The sequence below is a fragment of the Pholcus phalangioides genome, unplaced genomic scaffold (genome assembly GCF_987345545.1).
Source record: "Pholcus phalangioides strain wild (caught in Gottingen) unplaced genomic scaffold, Ppha-v1.0 ptg000012l_1, whole genome shotgun sequence".
Classification (NCBI taxonomy): Eukaryota; Metazoa; Arthropoda; class Arachnida; order Araneae; family Pholcidae; genus Pholcus; species Pholcus phalangioides.
Window position 1 is genome coordinate 15,856,163 of NW_028301605.1, and position 21,576 is coordinate 15,877,738.

Below are 21,576 nucleotides of genomic sequence, written 5' to 3' on the forward strand. Positions count from 1 at the left end.
AAAAAAAATTCCAATAAAAGAAAAAAAAACCGCGAATACGGGGGGCCGACTGTACATTAAAATTTTTTGGGAAGTTGGAACCATTTCCTGCTGAAAACGTTTTTTTTACCCTAAGGTGGTTGATACAATGTGTGATTTTGAGTGGTGAAATAGTTTTTATAATGTTTCAGGTGAAGGTATAATTACTGAGAGTGCTATGCAATTTGTGGACGTACCAACTGCAGCCAAAGCTTCGACTGCCTGTGTTGAAAATCAATTTTTTTACTGAAATCGAGGTTTTGAATTTCTTTTCTTTCGATGAATTGTTCATGGATCATAGCTGATGAATGTTGCTTGGATTCATGAACATCAGTCCTACATACAGACAATTCACAGCATCATATTGTTATATTTTATTGATTCAGTTTCCAAAACTGAGACAATTTCTTCGTGTATATACCTGCTGCTGACATTTAAGGAAATGAATGCCATTGCACTTCATAATTGGCAGGAATCTTAATCGCTGCAGCTGTTGTGAACACTTACTACTCGAGCCAGACTTGCCATAGCAATGACATGACCATGAGGAAGAAAGCTAAAGGATTGTGGCAAAGTCAGCATCGCCAACACATGCAAATAAACACCACTTTTCTGCTTACATATTGTGTATTTTCATTTTCTGTGAATAACCTTTGTATATATTTATATATTCTACTCTCTAAGTCTTATTTGTGCATGTAATATCCTAGTCCTTATTTGTCTCAAATGAGCTATAACTGTAGTGTAGAGAAATATGTCCTCTCCACTTGTGAATAGAAGATTCCTCAAAAGACTGGTTATGTTTGAAGATGATGGATGACTTTAGGAAGAAAATTCAACTCTGCCTCCATGGGGGACTCGAATCTTGGTGTCTCATTTGATGGATGGGTGCTCTACCCTTAAGCTATAGAAACAGATAAAATTTCTTTTCCTTGGAGCATATATATATATAATATATATTAAATGGCTCCGTACATTGATGGCGGCAGCAATCAACTAATAGCTTGTGAATGATATAGACCATCAGATGGCGACAATATAGAGAAATATGTCCTCTCCACTTGTTAATGTGAGTCCTCGAAAGACTGAATATATTTCGATATGATGACTTCAGGAAGAATATTTAACTCTGCCTCCACGGGGACTTGAACCCTGGTCTCTTGTTTACTGGAGGGGGGTCCTTAATGGAAAATTTTCACTGTGCTTTTTTGAAAGTTGCCTTGAAGGAGTGTCATTCTTAAACAACGTACACATATTCATAATTTGTTTTGCATAGAGGAAAAGAGTTGACAGACTGGAAAAAGAATGCAATATGTATTGTGAGGTGAGGCAGAAATAAATTATTTGTGGTTGCTAGTACTCAGTTTTTACCCAAAATTGTTTTTGTAACACCAAGTCATTTCTGTCATTTTGCTCTGGCTCAAGTCAATCTTATAGGATATTGAAATAGTTCTATAAAAAATTAATTAAAAATTTTAAAAAAAAAAAAATTAGAGGGGTTTTTTTTTCATATATATTATGTTGTCTTAACCCCTTAAATGCAGATGAAATCTTACATGATTCAATCCCCAGTGCCACCCTTTTCCGCTCACTGGTGTAGGATAGTGCATTTTAGAGAAGAGTAGGGGTATAGTTTGAAATTTAAAGAAGTGTTTAATATTATACTATAGAAAAATCACAATAAAAAACTTGAAATACAGAATATAATACAAAAAAAAAAAAATTAGCAATTATGTGATAGATCTTAATACATGGTTGCACACATAAATCAACATCTTACTCAGCACATTGATACCGAGAAAATGGTCATCCGCAACTCACTATCAGACGGATTCCTTGCGGGGGTGGGGGGGGGGATTTGAAAACACGGTCCTACACACAATGCAAGACAAAAATGCAGCAGAGAAACAAAAAAAAAAAACATCCAACCTATTTAAACACACTTTCATTGGCAACTACAGATATTTACTGCCACTCTCACAGTAACATCTTGCCCCCATTCTGAGACATAGGTATTTCTCAAGCCAAGCCCCGTTCAAGATCAGTTTATTGCATTCCAAAGCAGTGGGCGTATTCATACGGCTATCAACAAATTACAAAGGGAGAAATTTTGTGCAGATGTAAAACCTCTGTGGCAGTTAACACAGACTCCATAGTTAAAGGATTAAGTAGGTAACCCCCCCCCCCCCCCTGTACTTTTTCTAATTTCTTGAGTGAGAGGCCTGCGTATGTCAAGAAATTCTTTTTTTTAGATTAGAAGCTGCAAGTTATGACACATCATTTTGATTTTTTTTTTCAGTATGCTGAACAGATCAGAGAACTTTACTTTCGGCCTACTCTTTTTGGACGCATGTGCCAGCAGGTTCTTGCAGATCCGACAGAATACATGAAAGTAACGAAATACAAGAACATGAAGGCACCATCAGTTGAGAAAATTGAATTACCACCAAGGATTTACTTGCGATTTCTTGCAAATAAGCATGTTTTATGGTACTCTTTTGTTTATTTATTAATCATGTACTATCTGGGTGGATTTCATCCGCTGCCTTCCATAATCATTGTGGTGTGTTTAGTCGTCATGGTAGTGTTTGTCAGAGCAGTTTTTGGTGGGCACTTACTAGGCAGAAGCTAATTGAACATGAGCAATTGCCTTTAATTTCTTTCCATCTGTTGCCAATCAATTATTTTCACATGTTCTCTCAATAGTTTACTGTATATAAGTTGTTTGTAATAAATTATGCTGTAATTTCTCACTATGAGTTTTCTTGACGATTCTGTTGCCATTGATTTGTATGTTTTTCCACGAGTTGTATTTTATCTATTGCGACTTACAGTAGCCCTTTATTTCCCACCATTGTCGATTTTTCAGCAATTTTAGCGAGAGTTGCTGCCATTTGGGAAGCTGGAATTCTTTTTGTAATAACTGACAACTGTACTTATCTTTGCATTTTTTTTGGCAATGGCTCTTGATTTCCTGTATTTTTACAAAGGAAATATGTGTGGTGAGGCTGGGGTTAATTATATCATGATGTCTGACGTATTGGAACTCTCTTTTTTTTACCAGAACACTCTTTGTTGTCTGCTTGCCAGAGGTTTTACATTTCTGCTTTAGCAGAAGCTACAATAAAAAATTTGTCAAAGAATTTATATGCTGTGTCTCCTCTCTCTCCATGTTGGAGAAGTAAGAAAACTTATTTTTTACATGCAGGGTGTGTGTGTCCTGTAAGTGCTAATGTGGTTTTCATCTCATCAACCATCCATCGTAGAGGTATGATTCCAATTTAAAAAAGTGCTCAAAAGGCATTCAAAAATTATCTGCACCAGTTATGAGAGTGAAAATACAGCGTGTAACAAAATAAAAATCTACATTTTTACACGTCCTTTCTCTCCTGAAGCCAACGGGAAACATGTCATGTTTCTAAGTGCAGTATTCGCTAAGATATTTGGATTCAAAAATCGGAGAAAAGTCATGAAAGAACAATAAAAACTAACGGACAATGCTCCGTTCCCCTCATTTATGCTGTCCCTTCCCAACTCTTCCCCAATTTTTTGAATTAGAATATCTCAGCAAATATTGCACTTAGAAACTTGGAACTTTTTATTGGCCCCAGTAGTAGACAGGGCAACAACTCTCTAATGGGAAGTTGGAGGACAAGGGGATCATATAATTTTTTTTCTATTTTGTTACAAATTGTGTTTTCACTCTAAAAACTGGTACAGGGTAATTTTTAAATGCCTTTTAAGCATTTTTTTAAATTGGAACTATACCTCTATGACAGATGGTTGATGAGATAAATGCCGCATTAGCAGAGTTTCACCATGAAAATTATATGCAAAAAGGGCTCCGATATAAAAATTATTGAAAAGGGCTCTGCTAGTCAAAAAAGGTTGAGAACCGCTGCTTCTATAAGAATGGCTACTCATGGGAGTAGCTAACAATTGCTTTGAGTTTTTGATAATTTTTTGTGTGTCGTTGCACGTGAAATAAATTTTTAATGAGTATGGTAGAACCTTGATGAAATTATCTGTTAACAAACATCCATTTTTCTTAACAATAACCCCTCCACCTTTAATGAAGAAGGAATTATAGCCTGAAATTTTGAGAATCACTTACTGATGTAAATGAAGATCATACAATGAAGGTGGAGTCTTTGAATATGCAAATAAGCAACAAAGGTGCTTTTGAGCAATGGTTCTTAAGCTTTTTACTACTACTTAACCATACATGGAAGCATCTTGTCGATATTTTTCTGGAAAATTTATAACGAATCGGTACATGCAAAAATGTGTTGTGTGTAAAACAAGGCAATAGGAGCTGAAGATACAGTATGGCAGGTGTGTGCACAACCTTTTTAGTCCATGGGCGGAATATGTGAATACTTCTCGCAGGTCAAAAACTAGTGTACTGATCAAGTTGTATGTATTCATACTAATCTTCAGAAACACTTTTTTCAGGCCAGAGGTTAATCATGCACCCCACCCCCAGGGATGGTTTTGCTAATGTTGCTTTTTCGCCGGAGGGCCGCTAAAAAAATGTACGGGTACGAATTTTTCCCCTTAGTTGCCCCTAACCGTATTCATGGGTGTCTGACTGCAAATTACGATCCAAACAGCCTGGGCCTTAGCAAGGATTTTTTAGGTGAGGTAGACTTACCGTGTTTTAACGTGTATAAGGAACGCCTTGATTTTTTAGGCTTAAACTTTAGAAAAAAATTGAGAAGATACATCTTTAATACTACCCATGTATATAAGAAACCCCCCCCTCCTTTATATATTTTTGGGACCCAGTTTTTGTGAAAAAGGGGAGTTCTTTATATACAAGTTAAAATACGGTAATTTTGCCCCCCCCCCCCATCACTGCAAAAGTTGATTTACAGTGGTGTTTTCGCCCCCTCCAGGATTGCCACCTGGGGCAATTGTTTCTTTCCCTCGCAGTTCCGGCGCTATGGGCGGAGATACCGGGGTAGGCATGGCCCCCACATCCTGGAGCAGGGTTCCTAGGTTACCTTTTGTGGGGCCCGTTAAAGTTAATTTAAAGCCTGAAAAAATAAAATTATGACAATCTTCCCCCCCCCGGCCCTGTCAGCTCCACTCTTGTGGGGGGGGGGAAGCATTTCCCCCCAGTGTCACTGGTGGAGCTAACTGATCTAATGTACATGCATATACAGTATATATGAATTTGCGTCGTCATCATGCCCCAGCCTTCCAAATCCATTTCCGCGTATGTTCCGGCCACGAGGGTGGGGCTGACAGAGCTCTAGCCATGTGGCCCGGGATGATTCTCATTTTTTTATTTTTCAAGCTCTATAAATTCACTGCAGAGGAGCCCCCCCCGTGAAAGTCTAGTCTTGGGGCCCTAAAAATAGCATCGAGCAAAAACTTTGAAAATACGGGAATTTTGTTTGGAGCGGGACGTATGGTCATGCTTTTCGTTGAATTTTTCCAACATCTGAAATCATTTAAAAAATTATAAATGAAATTTTTTTTTATGCTTATTTCTTTCGCAGAAATTCGATAGTATCTACCCCTCTATATTTCTCTCCATTTTATAAAAATGTCTTTTTTGACCTTTAATTCGTAGTAGAAGTAGAAGATAAAAACCATTACCTCCAACATCGAGTGGAAGTTTTTGTTTGGCCGTGTCTCAATTTGGACATCGTCGTATTTAACTCCGATCTGAGCGAAAGAGAAGAATAAAAAAAAAAATAATAAAAAGACCGATGAGCTCCAGTATGGCTTGGAGCCTTCTTCTAAAGTTTTAATTTGGAGCAATTGGATCCAACTTCGCCGATGGACCGCGGCCTTGCATGATGCTAAATCATTGACCATACCTCTCGTAAGTGATGCAATATGGTAATGTTTTTTTTCCTTTCGGTGAGGATCAAAGAGATTCACGTGCATGTTTGCAGTAGGGGATCCATGTTCTCAACTTGAATTATAGTGATACGTGTTGCTGAAGGGGTATCGCGAATAAAACGTAGATTTAATTCCCCCCCTTTTCGATTGAATTATTTGCGCATGAGTTTTCAGATCCTTCGAGATATGTGGTTCGAGTGTGTGTGCCATGATTGATCAATGCCCTTAGCTCAACCCCATGGCCGTTGGGCAAAACGTGGCCCTTGGACTCATCTCATGTGGTCCTGTGACCTCAAATCTAATTTTGTACAGATCACTTGAGTGATCCTCGGCAGTGTTCGATCAGGGGGGGGGGGGGGCGGCAAACTTGAGGACTGAGTAGCCAAAACAATTAGTAGAATGGGAGCAGGGCAGCAAAATTTGTATAACCCTCAATAAATCCACCTCTGCCCTAATAGATTGGGAGCTATGGTATCCACCTGCGCAGAGGATGGAGGGCTATGGTATCCACCTGGGCAGGATGGGGGGGGGGGGGTCAATGGTTGACTAAGAAAGTGACCTGGAAAGTTTGCAAGCATTTGTGAATGACCAAAAGGAATGATCTACATAGTGCGGGACCAGGACCGTGAGTGGCAGAGAGTGTGTGTAAACTTGTGAATAGAGTAACAACTAAAACAGTGACCTAGAGTGTGTACAAATGTGTGAATGACCAAAAGAGTGATCTAGATTGTGTGCAAACTTGTGAATGACCTAGAGTATGTGTAAAAGTGTGAATGACCAAAAGAGTGATCTAGATTGTGTGCAAGCTTTGTGAATGACCTAGAGCATGTGTAAAAGTGTGAATGACCAAAAGAGTGATTTAGATCTTGAGCAAGCTTGTGAATGGCCAAAACAGTGACCTAGAATGCATGCAAACATGTGAATGACCTAGAATGCATGCAAACATGTGAATGACCTAGAATGCATGCAAACATGTGAATGACCTAGAGCATGTTTGTGAATGACCAGAATTGAGAAGGTGTGAATGACCAAAAGAAGAACAGAGCATGTGTAAATGATCAAAAGTGGGGCCCAACAAAGTACCATGTCGGTGAGCAATCAAATTGGTGACCTAGAGCGTGTGCAAACATGTGAGTGACCAAAATGATGTGCAAGCACGTGAATGAGTGTGAGCATGGTCGTGATGAAAAGAGTGACTTAGAAACACAGGTGCAGGAATGGAGGGAAGCCAAGCAGGTTATTGCACAAGATATTGAATTCGAGGAAAGAGTAGGCAAAAAGTGGACGGTGAAATTCGTGTAGCCTGCAGACGAGAAAACTATAAATGTGCCTCTGGCCTTAGTCCATACATGCTCAATCACTGGCTGGCATACCAAATGTGGCCCTCAGTCATCTGATGTGCTCCACGACTTCAAACCCAATTTTGTAAAAATGGACTAAGCGTCACATTTACAGATCGCTTGAGTGACCTGCTGCAGAGCTTCAGACCACTGCAAGTTTCAGATTTGCTTCATCACAGTTTTGATCGCTTAAGCAGCCTGCTGCACATTTCCAGATCACTTAAGTAATTCGGAGTACAGTTCCAAAGTGTTTAAGTAGACTGCAACATGCATTCAAACTAATGAGGTAGTTTGCATGCTTCTAAAGGTTGAGCACCTTGCCTTAGCCTAGACCTGCTCAACCCATGGCTGGCAAGCCAAGTTTATTGAATGCCAAGTGGCATTCGAAGTTATCTCATGTGACCTATGACCTCAAACCTAAGTGACCTGCTGCACTTTCCCAGATCACTTAATTGATCTATGCTACAGTTACAGATTATTTTTGTCGCCAGTGATGTAACCTGTACACTCCTAAAGGTTCAGCCTTGCCTTAGCACATACATGCTCAACCCCTGGTCTGCATGTCTGATGTGGTCCCTGACTTCAAGCCTAATTTTGGAAAAATGAACTCGTCATCAAAGGTATATCAGTCCTAAGACTGCCATGTTGAGCAGCCACCACTCATCTGTGTGTTGGGTTTTGTCTTTTTAGTTGGTTATAACTGTTACATTCTGCATCATTTTGTAGCATTGAGATCCAGGTGACTCTGGGCCTTCCCCTGTCTATTTTCCCTTCAATCCTGCGTTCTATCCACTCTCCGGAGAACATGCCCCGTCCATTGTAGGCTTCTGTAATTAATCTTTCAATTTAATCTAGGATTATTTAATTTAATTTTTGGATTTGGCAATTTTCTCCAACCTGTGTTAATATTTGTGAACTCAACCGTTTCATGTGCTCCCAGCACCACATCTCCAGTGCTTCCGATCCTTTTGGGTCTCTCTTTCTTATGATCCAGGTTTTTGATTCGCATGAACTCAGCAGCACATTTAAAGATAATTTAAGTGACCCAGGGTGAAGTTTCACATTGCTTAAGTGGCCCTTGGCACATTTGCATATCACTTAATAGACCTGCTGCAAATTTACAGACCACTTAAGTAACCTGCAGTACATTTATAGATTACTTAAGTATGCCCCCCCCCCCCAAAGGGAAATTTGGGGCCATTCAAGTATCACAGCAGCATCGATAGGGAAGGTTGGGGTTCTGGATTTGCTAACTTGATGGTAGGTTTGAATGATGGTTGCATCATCAACCACCCTTTATAAAAATATCAAATATTCTTATATACTTGATAAATATATTTGATCATGTGTAGTATGCCAAGCCCATCTTGCACATGGGCGGAGATAAGGGGGGGGGGGGGGTGCCCGCCCCCCATTGTCAAAGGTGAAGTTGACTGATGTAATGTATATATGTGTATATGAATGACATCGTCATCATGCCCCCCCCACCCCCAGACTTCCAAGTCTATCTCCGCTTATGACCTTGCACTTGGAAAAGAATTGGTAATCATTGGCGGATCTAGAGAGCTAGATCTCTAACCATGGGTGGATCTAGAGCTCACTGTTGGAAGGGGTGATTTTTTTTTAAAAATTACTAATTGTGCTGAATAGATTGACCATACACCCTGCATTTTGTCCTGTATTTTCTGAGACATCCCCATAGATCCGCGTCTGGGCTAGCCAAGATCAGACACATCCGCAAAACAAGCTGTAATAATTCCATTAATCTCATCGATAGCCAAATAGAAAGGAATTGCTCAAATGGTTATTTTTTAAACGACCATCTGGCTATTAACTGATCAACAGCTCCGGAATTCAACGAAGCCATGATGAAGACGACGAGAGGTCAATGCTATGTAATTCGTGCCAACAAGCAATGGCACCCTATACCCACTCCTTTAATTAAGGCTTAACTTGAACCAGTAATTAATAAACTCAAAACACAAGCTAAAAATATAGTGTGTGCTCAGTGGGGAAATAATACCTGTGCATACATAGCAAAGTTCACTACAGCAGTGCCAGACAGTGGTGGTCAAACTCCCCCCATGTATATCCTTGAAGAACAATCCAATCAGAAGCGTACGCAAGATCAGACTTTAGAGGGGGAGGGGGCAAAAGACATAAGAGGTGGCTCACAATGAATTTGTTGAAATTTTTTTTTGAGTTCTCTTCAAATATCATTGATATTAACAGAAATCACGATATTAATTGAAAGACAAAAAAGGATATTTTCTTTTTTAAATATTTTTTTCATTAAAAATAAATTTTTGATTGTCTGGGGGGGGGGGGCATAGGTGCTCATGCCCCCCTTCAGTATATGTCTCTGGTCCCAATATGCATTTAGGGGGAGGGGCAAAAATGGCCAAAAATCTGCTGATGTAATACTTGAATGGCCCCCTTCGCATCACTTAAATGGCCTGCAACACATTCTCAGATCAGCTAAATGGATCCACACGGCGCAGGTCTAGATTTTTTTTTACTGAATTTGCCTGCGGCACATTTGCAGATCACTTAACTGATCTGCAACAGAGTTCCTCAGCATTTAATCCTTGGTCAGGCGCAATATATAACATGCAATATAAAATAATTTCGTTATGCGTCTGATAGATACACTGAGGCACTGACATGAGGAAAACATTGGGTGGACTGAAAGTTCCTGGTCGTCCTGGGACTAGAGCATGTATGCAGGAGAGGGAGGGTACATCATTGTGCATTGCTTCTTCAGAAATTATTGGGGGGGGGGGAAGGGTGTGTCTCAAATTCCTTACAACATTTATTTAGAGGGTGGGTGGCTCAAATGACCTCAGCCCCTACGTTCTGATGCCTGTAAAGACACATTGTGTCCAACGGAGGATTAAGCAGCCCGCAGCACAATTTAAGTGGTTGAATCTTGTTGACAGTATTATGAAAAAAAAAAACAGCAACTAGAGGAACTTCATTATACCGTCAATTTTGGTGACCAAAAAAAGAGACTGCAACATAGCTGCCAAGTCTACTGAATTTCTACTCCATCACCAGGCCCGTCATTTAGGGGGGGGGCGGGGTGCGTAGCCCCCCCGGCTTTCGAAAATACACTAAAAATGGTATATATGTATATATATATATACATACAAATGTATATATATATATATACATACATTGAGTAAATGTGCTTTGCCCCCCCCCCCCCAGAAAAAATTGAAATGACGGCCCTGTCCCTCGTTCAAACTTCTGAAAAATTCGTGTATCTCCAGAGGCGTTAATTGCATGGGGGAACTAGGTAGGCTGTAGCTGAAGATGGCAAATTTTGGGGAATGAGTGGTCAAGAAAAATGCTGTGAAGTTGAAAAGCTCACAGACGGCAAAAATATAAATCCACTCCACTTGTATACTTGAGAGTGAGGGACCAGATCAGCGAGCAACCAAAAGAGGGACTTGAAGAGCAAAGGTGCAGGTCAGTAGCCACTCCTAAGGGTGATCTAAAAACAGACAACTGGGGCAACAGGGCCCCCCAGCTGAATCTTGGCCCCTCACAAAAACTGTACTTATTTTGCAACTTTTTTGATTGGCCTCCAAGAAAAAGTCTGTCCCGAATCCAACGAAAAGGCACTGTAGGGTGTGTGCAAGTAAATTGGAGTGACCAAAATAGTAAACAAAATAATGTGCAATCATTTGAACATCTAAAAGAGTGGCCTAGAGATCGAGGGAACAGTTCAATGAGTTACCGAAAGGGAGACTTACAGAGTGTGCAAACCTTTCGAGGTCAGGTCAGTTAGTGGCCTTTAGAGTAAAAGCATGTGAGTGGCCTTAGAGAGAAAAGGAACCAAGTGAGTGAGGTTTCTTATGTGCGTGAACGTGAGTGACCAAAAGAGTGACTTAGTGATGACCATTTTTTACCAGGAGGAAGGGGGCTAAGTAGGTCATGGTAGCAAATTTGAGCAAGTGTTCAAGAAAATTGAACGAGAATTAGGAGGAGGGAAGAGAACCACAAAATCAGTTTAGCCCACAGACCACAAAACCATATAAATCTGCATACATATATCTCTCGAATTTTGACAGTGATTGCACTAAATCCCTTCTTTCGGGGGGGGGGGGGATTCTCTTAAAAGTTTACCTGGAAAAAGTCAGTGTTTTTCCTTACCAAAATAATGTTACATGCGTTAAATGAATAGTCACAATTGCACAGAATCACAAATTAATGTTTCACTTTGGCGAATTTTTTTTTTTCCATGCCAAACAACCAGTCATTTCACCGCCTTCTCCATAGTTGAGTGGGCAAGATGTGATCTGTCTCCTGAATGACTATAGGCTACATCCCATCAGTCTGTCTCCCACCTTAATATGATTTTAATCCTGCTTAATAATGATTTTATGTCCGCATGATTTTGATTTGAGTGAAGAAGTTACTGGTTATTTTTAGGCTACTATAGTCTATGGCACTTGATGTGATCATATCGAAGCTCAAGGTTTCTGATAACAACCAAATGATAAGTATGTCTAAAAAAAATCCTGCTTCCAAGTATGGTACTTGCCATACATATCTCGCTCGGTCGAACGGCACACATGATGAAAGAGTATTTGTAAAAACAGGGCAAGTTTTTAATTTTTTTTAATTCTAAAGAAATGGATTCCTCTCTTTTTCCTGAAAAATCCTGAATTTTTTTGTTTGTTTAGCCATTGTGAGGTGCTAGAATGGAACGGTCATGTGTATGTCATGAATCATATAGATCAGGGATGGCCTACTTTTTTCTTTTTGAGGGCCAACATAATGGTTAGCTGCAGCATTGTAGGCTGCAATTTCCAGCATATAAACTGCACTAGTAAAACCTGCTGCTGTGGCAGTTGAGTACTCATAGTGGTGGACTTACATTGAGAGGTCCCGGGTTTGAACCCCACTGGTGCCACAGTGGTTGTCAGCTGAAGTTGATTTTCTGTGGTTCTCAATTTCAAGGCATGAATGCAAGCCGATCTCCTGTTAAAAAGTTTCGCCACAGAAAGCAACAGGCCTACAAATAGTACAAATATTTAGTCATTACACTTCACTTCTGAAATATAGATGGCAGCACTAAGAAATCGGACACACTAGATACACACTCAGACTTTTAGGTACGTACACTTACACAACTCACTAGGCAGTAAATTGCCCATGTACCATGCCCATTGCTTAGTTTGAAAGAAAGTCAAATTACCCAGGAAACTTTGCGGATTTGTATAAGCTATAAAGAATAAGAAAAACACTGACCGTTCAGTTGTTAAACTTTAACCCTGAGCTTTGTTACTCCTCTAATACTTCACAAACTGACACATATTCACTGTTTATCTGGCCGCATTTTCAGCAAGATGCAGTGCATAAAAAATTAGTTTCTTTGCAAGTTATTCTATCCTATACATTTATGGTTTTAATTTTGCAAATTTTTTCCCCAAATTTCTCTGCAATTAGCATTTTTGTTCTTAGCCATGATTTGGCACCTCTTCTATATCCAAGGATGACGTCACTCTCTGCTATCCATATGAAGGTTTACAACAGTTGGCTGATTCGAAGATGAATTTGGGTTAGAAAGAAAATCCAACTGCCCTTGGGAGAGAATCAAACCCACGTTCTCTCACTTGCCGAGTGAGCACCATAGGACCATTAGACTACAAAAGAAACAAACATTAATCTTTGCTTAGAGCTCTCCTGTAGCCCGGTAATAACCCTTACAAGGAATTGGTTCATGCAGTTGTAGACATCGAGAAGAGTTATATTATCGGTACTGGGGGAAATGGAGCAACCCCCTTTTCTCTTCACATCGTATCTTGTTTATTTCACCCACTTCGTCAGACGACTGTGGAAGGTGGTATGTAAAAGTACTTGCTTACTAATGAATGGTACAATGTCAAAGCAACCAAAATAATAATAAAACAAGATTAATCAAGGACCCCCTGAAATGAAGCCTGTCATTTTCCACATGGTTACCCTAAAGCTGGACCCCTGCCTTACTTCTCTCCTGTAAGTGCCACGTTGGTAGAACTGGCGACACACATACCTTGGTTCCGGTACATACACATATATTGGTTTTGGTACATGCACAAAACTTGGTCCCGACATGTCTAACGGTTCCACATACACTGAAAAGTTAAATGAAAACCTGACCCAAAATCGTAACCAATTTTCGTCCCACAAGATCATCTCTGATTTCCATCTCACAAAAACGTGACAGATTTCTGTTGCATAGAAACAGCCACAAAATGTTGCAATTTTCAAGTTTATGATTTTATATTGTAGAGTGGGTAGGAAGCCAGCCACATTTAATACCCCTACTTTGTCTCTAAAAAGTCTCTTTTATATTTATCATTGTACAGTTTTTTGGTGTAAAATTTGGGTCAGCGTCAAAATCTCCCCAATTTTCATTCTGCAAAGTTGGCAGCTATGTCAAAATTGCAAGCTCATGGTTTCTTTAAACATTGCGCTATATTCTCATGTGTGTTTTCTTTTGCAGGTGCTTATTGTTTGGCTGACGAGCTATTGGAAAAAGTTTCGAGATGGCTGGTCTCGTATCTCGCAAAATCCTGGCATTATTTGTACCTACTCTACTGGCGTTCTTGTCCGCCGCTTATTGGTTGCGCAGAAAGAGGAAAATAAAATGCGAGTTTGGTGCAGCTTCAAGTGATGTAGAATGTGATCCATCTACGGATGATGTACAAATGGATGGTTTTCCAAGTATGACATTGATAAGCAACGGAAAAACTTACTTGGAATACCACACAATGCAACTCTGTGAAAACAATGCTAATTCGTTATGCATTGTTGCTGAAAACGAACTACCGGAATCAACACAAGATGCTCAGCCAACTAATACATGTTATTCCATAGATGCAACCTGCAGTACAACCCTTTCAGCTGTTTCGGAAACTCCAGCTGTTAGTAAGAAGGAAGACGAGGCAGCCGAAACAATCCCGGAAGATAATGTTCCTTTAACGTGTGAGAAATATGAAGAAAAATCCATTGAAACTATCACAGACGAGAAACCTGTACCTGTTTCTTTACTGGAAGAGAACTCTCTGGAAACATGGAAACAGGGAGACACAACGTTGCCTGATGTGGATGTTAAAAAATGCATGTCTGACCCAGAAAAGAATAACGAGCAGACGTCCGACGAGCATCCTAGCAATGAAGTTAGACTACCAGCTGAAGAAGCCTTGTTGCAGTCTCAGCTCCCTATGCATTCAGTGACAGGTGCCTCATCATTACCGAATGATGCAGACAAAGATAGCCCAACTGCATCCGGCTCGCCAGTCAGCAGCGGACACAGCAGCTGCAGCAACAACAATTTCAACAACAATGATGCATCAGACTGTGAAGTGATGAGTTCCGTCGGAACATCAAGCATCTCGTTGAACGAGCTTATGTCTGTGTCTCCTGTAGAGTCGACCAAAGATCAACCTCTGAATTTCCAGAGTGATTCGTTGGTTGACGAGGACAGTTTTGTCGACTCTGGGAAAGGCAGTTCTATCAACTTGGGTCCAGTATCCAGCTGTTCCTTCACCAGCGAATTAGACGATGGTGTCGCAGTGAAAGATCAGGCGGATCAGCAACCCGTTTGTTCGACAAGTGACAGTTATGTGTTTAGCAGCCATTGTTCAGCTTCATCCAGTAGGCATAGTAATTCTCTGGCTCAGTATTTTCCCAAGGAACTTGGCTCCCCAGCAGGCACTAGTCAACACAACAGTGATTCTTCAGGCGTCCATATCCAGGTATCGTGTAAGATAATGAAATCGCTCTCATCTGGAAATATATCCTATGTGATACTATTTGTACAAGGTTTATTCAAAAGTGTCAACCATAATTTTTTGTGCTATTGAAGCGAGGGAGGTGTGTGTGTAGATTTAGGCAATCCTAGTGCGCATGTTAAAATTTTTACCTGCCTGCAGAAGCGCTGGCAGACTGCTGGTGAATGGGGAAGTATACGTGAACGGTGTCACATTTTCATTTTGACAAAATGGCAGGAAAAATTGAACACCACTGCATTAAATTTTGTGTGGAGCTGAATGATAGTGATAGGAACTGAGACACACTGGGTGGTGTATGCACACTGTCCCAGGGGACTCGAGTGCTTCTGGGAAACTTAACCAATTTATTAAGTTTGAACACAAGATACGTATACATGGGCAGGTGCCATCAGGCATTTCGCCAGCAAACAAGTAAAAATTTAAGATCAAGAAAATGATGATAAAGGTAAATAAATTATAATTATGAATCATATAATCAAGAATAGTTCTTGATGATCAATAAAATTTGATCAGCTTCGTTTCTGGGATTTTCATCAACTACTTTTGTGATGAATCTGGTTTCATTTGTTGCCTCCTATTGGTATTGAATCTCACAATTTGCAACAAGATTGTTCCAATTGTTGCACCATTTGATTCAGTCCACAATGTCATTTGTAAGACTCAATTATATTGCTATCTGTTATTGGTAGAGTGAGGACTTTGGTGATGCAAGATCGTTGAATCACAATCAGAAAACTTGCAGATGAAGCAAGCATTAGCATTGGGATCAGTTCATTCCATTTTGATTGGTGATTTGGTCGTCAGGAGATGCAATGCTGACTCTTTTCTTTGACTCCAGTGGCGTGGTTCATCACGAGTATGCCTCCCTCACACACATACAGCATAACCATCATCAAGGAGTATTGCTAAGAGGTTTTGTGTAGCCATTGGTAACTCCATCACGATTAATGCAGCAACATTGTTTGTTTTTCCCTGCTATTTTGTGAAAAACGAAACTGCCCTCACTTGCACTTCTTTACTCATCAGCCTACTGCAGCTTCTATAGGCAAGAAAAAAATTCAAGCATGCGCTCTAGTGTTGCTTTACATATGTGCACCAAACCACACCTCACTAGTTTCATTGGTTCTCAGACAAAAAATAATGATTGGATACTTTTTAGTTGCCTCACTTCAAATAAGGTTAGAGAGATGTGTAAAACGTGCGGGAATCTGTGCAAAATTCTGTAGAAAAGAGCTAGTCAAATATAGCTGTAGCAGTGTGCGAGAAATGAATCTGTCCAAGAAAATGCAAATTCCCCCATTCTTGAGAAATCCTATAAAGGAGGCAAAAACAACTGTCATTAGATGCGTTCTTTTTCAAAGTTGGACAACAGGAATATGTTTATTATTGTGTTGTATTATTGAATGAAGCCATTTTTATTAGTCACTTTTATGTGAATGTATAATAATGGAATGAATTATGCGAATTTCTATTATTTCCTGTGGGGAAGTTTGATTCAAATAACGAGTGATTCATATAACGAGCACGTTGGCGCAATGAATTAAGCTCGTTAACCGAAGTTCCAATGTACCTAGAAAAATGGAGAGGGATCACACTGATTTTCTCATATATTTTAAAACAAATTCACTGCATAATGCTACTAACATTGTCGCAGCTTGTTTTCATATGGTCAAAATTCTTCTGATAGTCTCTTCGGGCATCTAATACTGTGTAACTGAGTAGTCCGTATTCATGAGTTTTTTACCTTTGTTCTTATCTGTGGGTATCGGTCAGTAGATGTCAGCTTTTGTTGCCAAGTATTTTTGTAATTTTATTTGATAAATTGTTTGTTCAGCAAAGTAGAAATATCTACAAGCTTCAAATAATTAAAACCATCCAATTTTAGCATAGTTTCTGAAAGTTTGTTTTCTGTACTTTTCAGAGTAACATTAGAATTTAAAATATCTTTCGTCTGCCGTTGCTGTTTGATTGCGAGGCAAATAAATGTCATTTGAAATGGCACAAACACACATTCCAGTTTTTCTCTGACCGTGTCACTAGTTGAACATATTTAATTGGTTTTTTTTAAATGCTATGTGGATAGACTAACATAGGTGCCAATGCTTCGATTTTTCAGCCTTATATTAAAATTTTCAGATCGGAAGCTAGTTTCTTCTGATTATCTATATTGTCATAGAAAATTCCCTAAAAAAAACCTTGCTTGAATGAAAAAATCTCTAAAAAAAATTAAAATTCTCTTTCAGTCCTTGCAACTCCAGGCTGACAACGTTTTCTCAAGAGAAATATGGGAAATTAAGATTTCAAGTATGGAAAATCAGTAATAGTCACTAAATCTGATGTCAAAAGTAAGCAAAGGTGCTAATTATTGCCTTAAGAAATCGGGGCGGTGAAAAATATATATTCAGAAACATCCTGGAACGAAAAAGGTCATATGGTCACCTGATGCAATCCGAAAAATTCTCACTTTTTCCTTTTATTAGTATGACATGTTTCAGTGCAAAATATTTCATCACGTGATAAGCTGCAGACTTTGCAAGTCTGAGAATCTGCACCTATGGACTAATGATTCAATCCTAATAGATTTTTTTTACTACTACAGGAGCAAAATGGGATTAACAAGATGGCAACAACTGAGGTGAAAATGTTTGAGAACTCTGCGAGTGGCTCTTACGTGTATGAGTTTGAGTTGCCTCAAGAGCTGTGTGGTAGACTCATTGGCAGGCATGGGAAACATGTCGGCTACATCAAAGAAAGTACCAATGCTGCAGTGTATATTAAAAGACATCCTTTCAATCACAGGCTGAAACTTGCTGTTGTTGAAGGTTTGTATTCTGATAATTGCACATAATATTTGTATAAATTTGTTAATTTAGTTGTGCGAAAAAAATGTAATGAGGAATTACTTTTTCAAAGTTTCACGAAGTGAAATTTTGAAAAAGTAATTTGTTACATTTTGCCATCTGAGCATAGATATATTATAATACTATAAATAATATTTAAATAGATATTTAAACTAATTTAATAAATTAAATCACTTTAGAGTTGCGTAATTGATTTAAATCAGTGATTTAAAAGAAATCAGTTGATTTAAATCACTACAACTCTGATTACAGTGTCTAAATTGTCACGTACCCTGTGTTATGGTGGGGACCCTAAAGATAGGAAGAGGTTGGGGGGGGGGGTAAAAATGGGACTTTTCTCTGAGCATACATTTTTTTTAGAAATATACCAAGTTGTACAGCTAGGAGATGAGATTTGGTTACATCATGTTACGTCACATCGGATGACTTTTATTCAATTCTTTTAGGTAAAACTAGAGATGTGAAGCGAGAATATTCTCAGAGAATGAGCATATATTCTCCTGGATATAAAAATTTTAGAACAATCAAGAAATGTTGTGTAAGGCTCTCGTGGCCAGCATTCAATGAGTTGCAAGCAGTTTCTGGGCTATTAGGCCATGGTCTATGACATTCAAACAAGTTCTCTCTTTATTTTCTTTCCTCTTTCCTCATCATCACGAAGCTTTGTTGTAACCCTATATTTTTTTTTCTCTTCGTTTTGTCTATACCCCGTTTAATAATTTTTTCCCACATATTTTGTATCTTTCTACTATATACATGTAAGAGTGAAAGAGAAGAGATAGGGCGAGGGTAAAAAGAGAAATATACCTAGTACCTACTCTTTTATCCTCTTATCTATTATACTGATTTACTCTTTCATTCTTTTTTCTATTTTATCCTTCTTTCTTTTCTATTTTCTAATGTTTGGTTGAGTAAGGACAAGGTCACCATATTTATCGCAGATTCGTCAAATGGGGATCATCCAAATTTGTTGCCAATACCTTGTAATCAAAAGGGTTAAAGGAGTGCATTTTAGTCCTACAATTTATTATTTTGATTGCTAGATATATTCTAATGTTATGTGCAATAAGGGTATCGTTTTAAGTATCTGTGGTAATTTAATAACAATATCTAGATAATTTAACAATATTTAATATGGGGTTATTCAAGTATTACGTCAGCATCAGTGGGGAGGGGTGGGGGAGGTTTCAATTTGCTGATGCGGGGGGGGGGGGATTTGGATGATGATTACATCATCAACCACCCTTCATAAAAATTTGAAATATTCTTAATGACATCTTACTCAGTGTGCCAAAATCTAGAAAAACCTTTCCCTAGTTTGTGGGCACCTGAACTAACATTCTACTTATTGATAAGTCCTCTACAGAGCCACTTTAGTGATCTCTAAATGTTTTGCGGATCCAAGTGATCTGGAAATGTGTCCAGGCCGCTTAAGTGCTCTGGAACTATGCCACCCATCACTCAAGTGATCCGTAACTGTGCCGCAGATCACTTGAGTAATCTGGTAATGTGCCACAAGTAACTTGAGTGATGTGGAACTGCACCGGGAGCCGCTTAAGTGCTCTAAAACTGTCACATGTCACTCAAGGGATATTTAAATGTGCCATGAATTACTTAAGTGTTCTGGAACTGTGTCGCAGGTCATTTAAGTGATCTGTGAATGTGCCACGGTGGTACTTAAGTGATCTTAAAATGTGCCACAGGCCACTTAAATGCTCTGGAATTGTGCGACAGGGCACTTAAGCAATCTGTAAGAATTTGCCACTTAGTTCATATTTACGAAATTAGGTTTGAGAGGGCAGACATGAAATAACCCGTAAGGCCACATTTGGTCCATGGGCCAAATGAATGAACGCCAGAGGCGCTGCCACCGGACTTATCCCTTTGCCTAGATCTCTTCCAGCTCAGCTTCGTGGCAGAGTCTGGAACAAAGTGAATGCACCCAACAGTTTGAGTATGTAGCTAGTGTTGTGCTTGATATTTCAGTGCTGCCATCTATAATTCAAATTGTGAGTGAAGGGTAATGATTGAATATTTGTTATGTTGTAAGCCTGTTGCTCTCTGTGGCAAGACTTTTTAACGGGGAGATCGGCTCGCATTCGCACCTTGAAGTTGGAAACCACAAAAAACCAACTTCAGCCGACTACCACTGTGCCGCCGGTGGGTCTTGAACCCAGATCCTCGCGATGCGAGTCCGTCACTATGACCACTCGACCACTACAGCGGCTTGGTCCATGGGCCATTGGTTTACCTTATATGACTTAGAGGGTGGGGCAATGAATTTCTTTAAAAGAAATTTTGAGCTGTTAGTCTTCAAATAGCATTGAAATTAACAGAAATTGATTATAATAACATATAAAGGTATTTTTTCTTTCAAAATTTTAATTTATTTAAAAAATATTTTTTGCGTTAAAAAGTAAATTTTTGATCTCTATTTTAAACACTACTTGCAATTAATGTGTTCCAATCGGGATTTTTGTGTTGAAAATCAATATTTGAGGTTTTTGACAGTTTAAATCGTCAAAAACGTGCCAACTCTGATTGTGAGTAATTAGAGTCAGTGCCCCCATTGAAAAAAGTTCTGTGCCGTCTGAGAATGGTGGTGCTTGACTTAAATTTTTTGTACAGTTATATACTTTAGCTTGTAGAAAAATAAAAAATATACAGCTTTCTTTTACTAATGTAACAAATTTAATAATTGTTTTTTTTTTTTAAACTTATGCCTAAACAGGTTATCATCACTTTTTAGACATTTATTTGCAAGTTGAATCCTTAGGATGAAGTTATTTATTATGTTAGCCCTTCTGGAGAATATTCTCCACTATGAGAATATTCTTCAAGAGATTATTACCAAGAATGTTACATCTCTGGCAAAACGATTGCATATCCAGAATAGCTTGCCAGTGATTGAGCTTCTATGATTGGCTTGTCCTTCTAGAAAAGAATAGAATTATTCGACATGACATGCCTTAGCCAAGTTTTATCTTGTGGTTGGAGGACTATACTTCAAACTAATGTTTACGAGGAGCATGTGTGATGATAAGTGTCATCTTCAGTTTAATTTTTGAAAAAAAAAAAGAGAAAGAAGAACAGGGTTTTTTTGGGAATTTTTTTTGGTATAGTGGAAGCTTTCCAATTTTAAACTCTTTATAATCAAATATTTTGTGCAGTCATTTGCAAATCGCTTGTTAAAAACTGTAGGCCCTCTCGTTATATCAGACTTTTACTGTATTTATCGCATCTTGTACTTTTTGCATTTTAGGTTCTCGTTGTGAGGTGAACAATGCTATGGAATTGATAAGAAAGAAATTTCCACCTATGCAATTCCCTAATGTGAATTTAGCCCAAACTAATTCTGTTCTCAATGCTGTCGGTGTCGCTGTGCCAGAGTCATTGCAGGTAAAAAAAGTAGTATTCATGTATGTATGTTCTCCTGGATGAATACAGTATGTTCTATTCCGAGTGCTATTGCATATTTTCGAACTGACACAATTTATATTCAGTTCATCTTAGTTCCTTCTAGCTGCTGTGAATTTTGTGAATTCTTTTTTGAGAAAAGAAACTTATAATTTTTTTCACATTTTCCACTTCTAGTTTTTTAGGCTACAATCAACCATTTACATCCTCCCCCAGAATAATTGTCTTGTATCACTTTACATTAATAAGAAACAGGTTTCAATGTACCAAGCAAGCAGATTGATTCTCCTCTTGAAC

At 38.9% G+C, this 21,576-nt stretch overlaps 2 protein-coding genes across 3 annotated transcripts in view; both read left to right on the forward strand.

Moving 5' to 3' along the window:
• Window positions 1-3,161, forward strand: part of LOC149079659 (sphingomyelin phosphodiesterase 4) — a 32,219-nt gene extending 29,058 nt beyond the window's left edge. Inside the window, exon 16 of the mRNA XM_089240267.1 lies at window positions 2,318-3,161. Coding sequence (XP_089096393.1) covers window positions 2,318-2,650 — 333 coding nt within the window. The 3' untranslated portion in view covers window positions 2,651-3,161. The remainder of the gene's footprint in view (window positions 1-2,317) is intronic.
• A 2,471-nt stretch (window positions 3,162-5,632) lies between these two features.
• LOC149079660 (uncharacterized) overlaps window positions 5,633-21,576 on the forward strand; it is a 35,112-nt gene continuing 19,168 nt past the window's right edge. For both annotated transcript variants that reach the window (XM_089240269.1, XM_089240268.1), the window contains exons 1-4: window positions 5,633-5,854; window positions 13,711-14,965; window positions 17,601-17,823; window positions 21,125-21,261. In XM_089240269.1, the coding sequence (XP_089096395.1) occupies window positions 13,754-14,965; window positions 17,601-17,823; window positions 21,125-21,261 (1,572 nt within the window). In that variant the 5' untranslated portion in view covers window positions 5,633-5,854; window positions 13,711-13,753. The remainder of the gene's footprint in view (window positions 5,855-13,710; window positions 14,966-17,600; window positions 17,824-21,124; window positions 21,262-21,576) is intronic.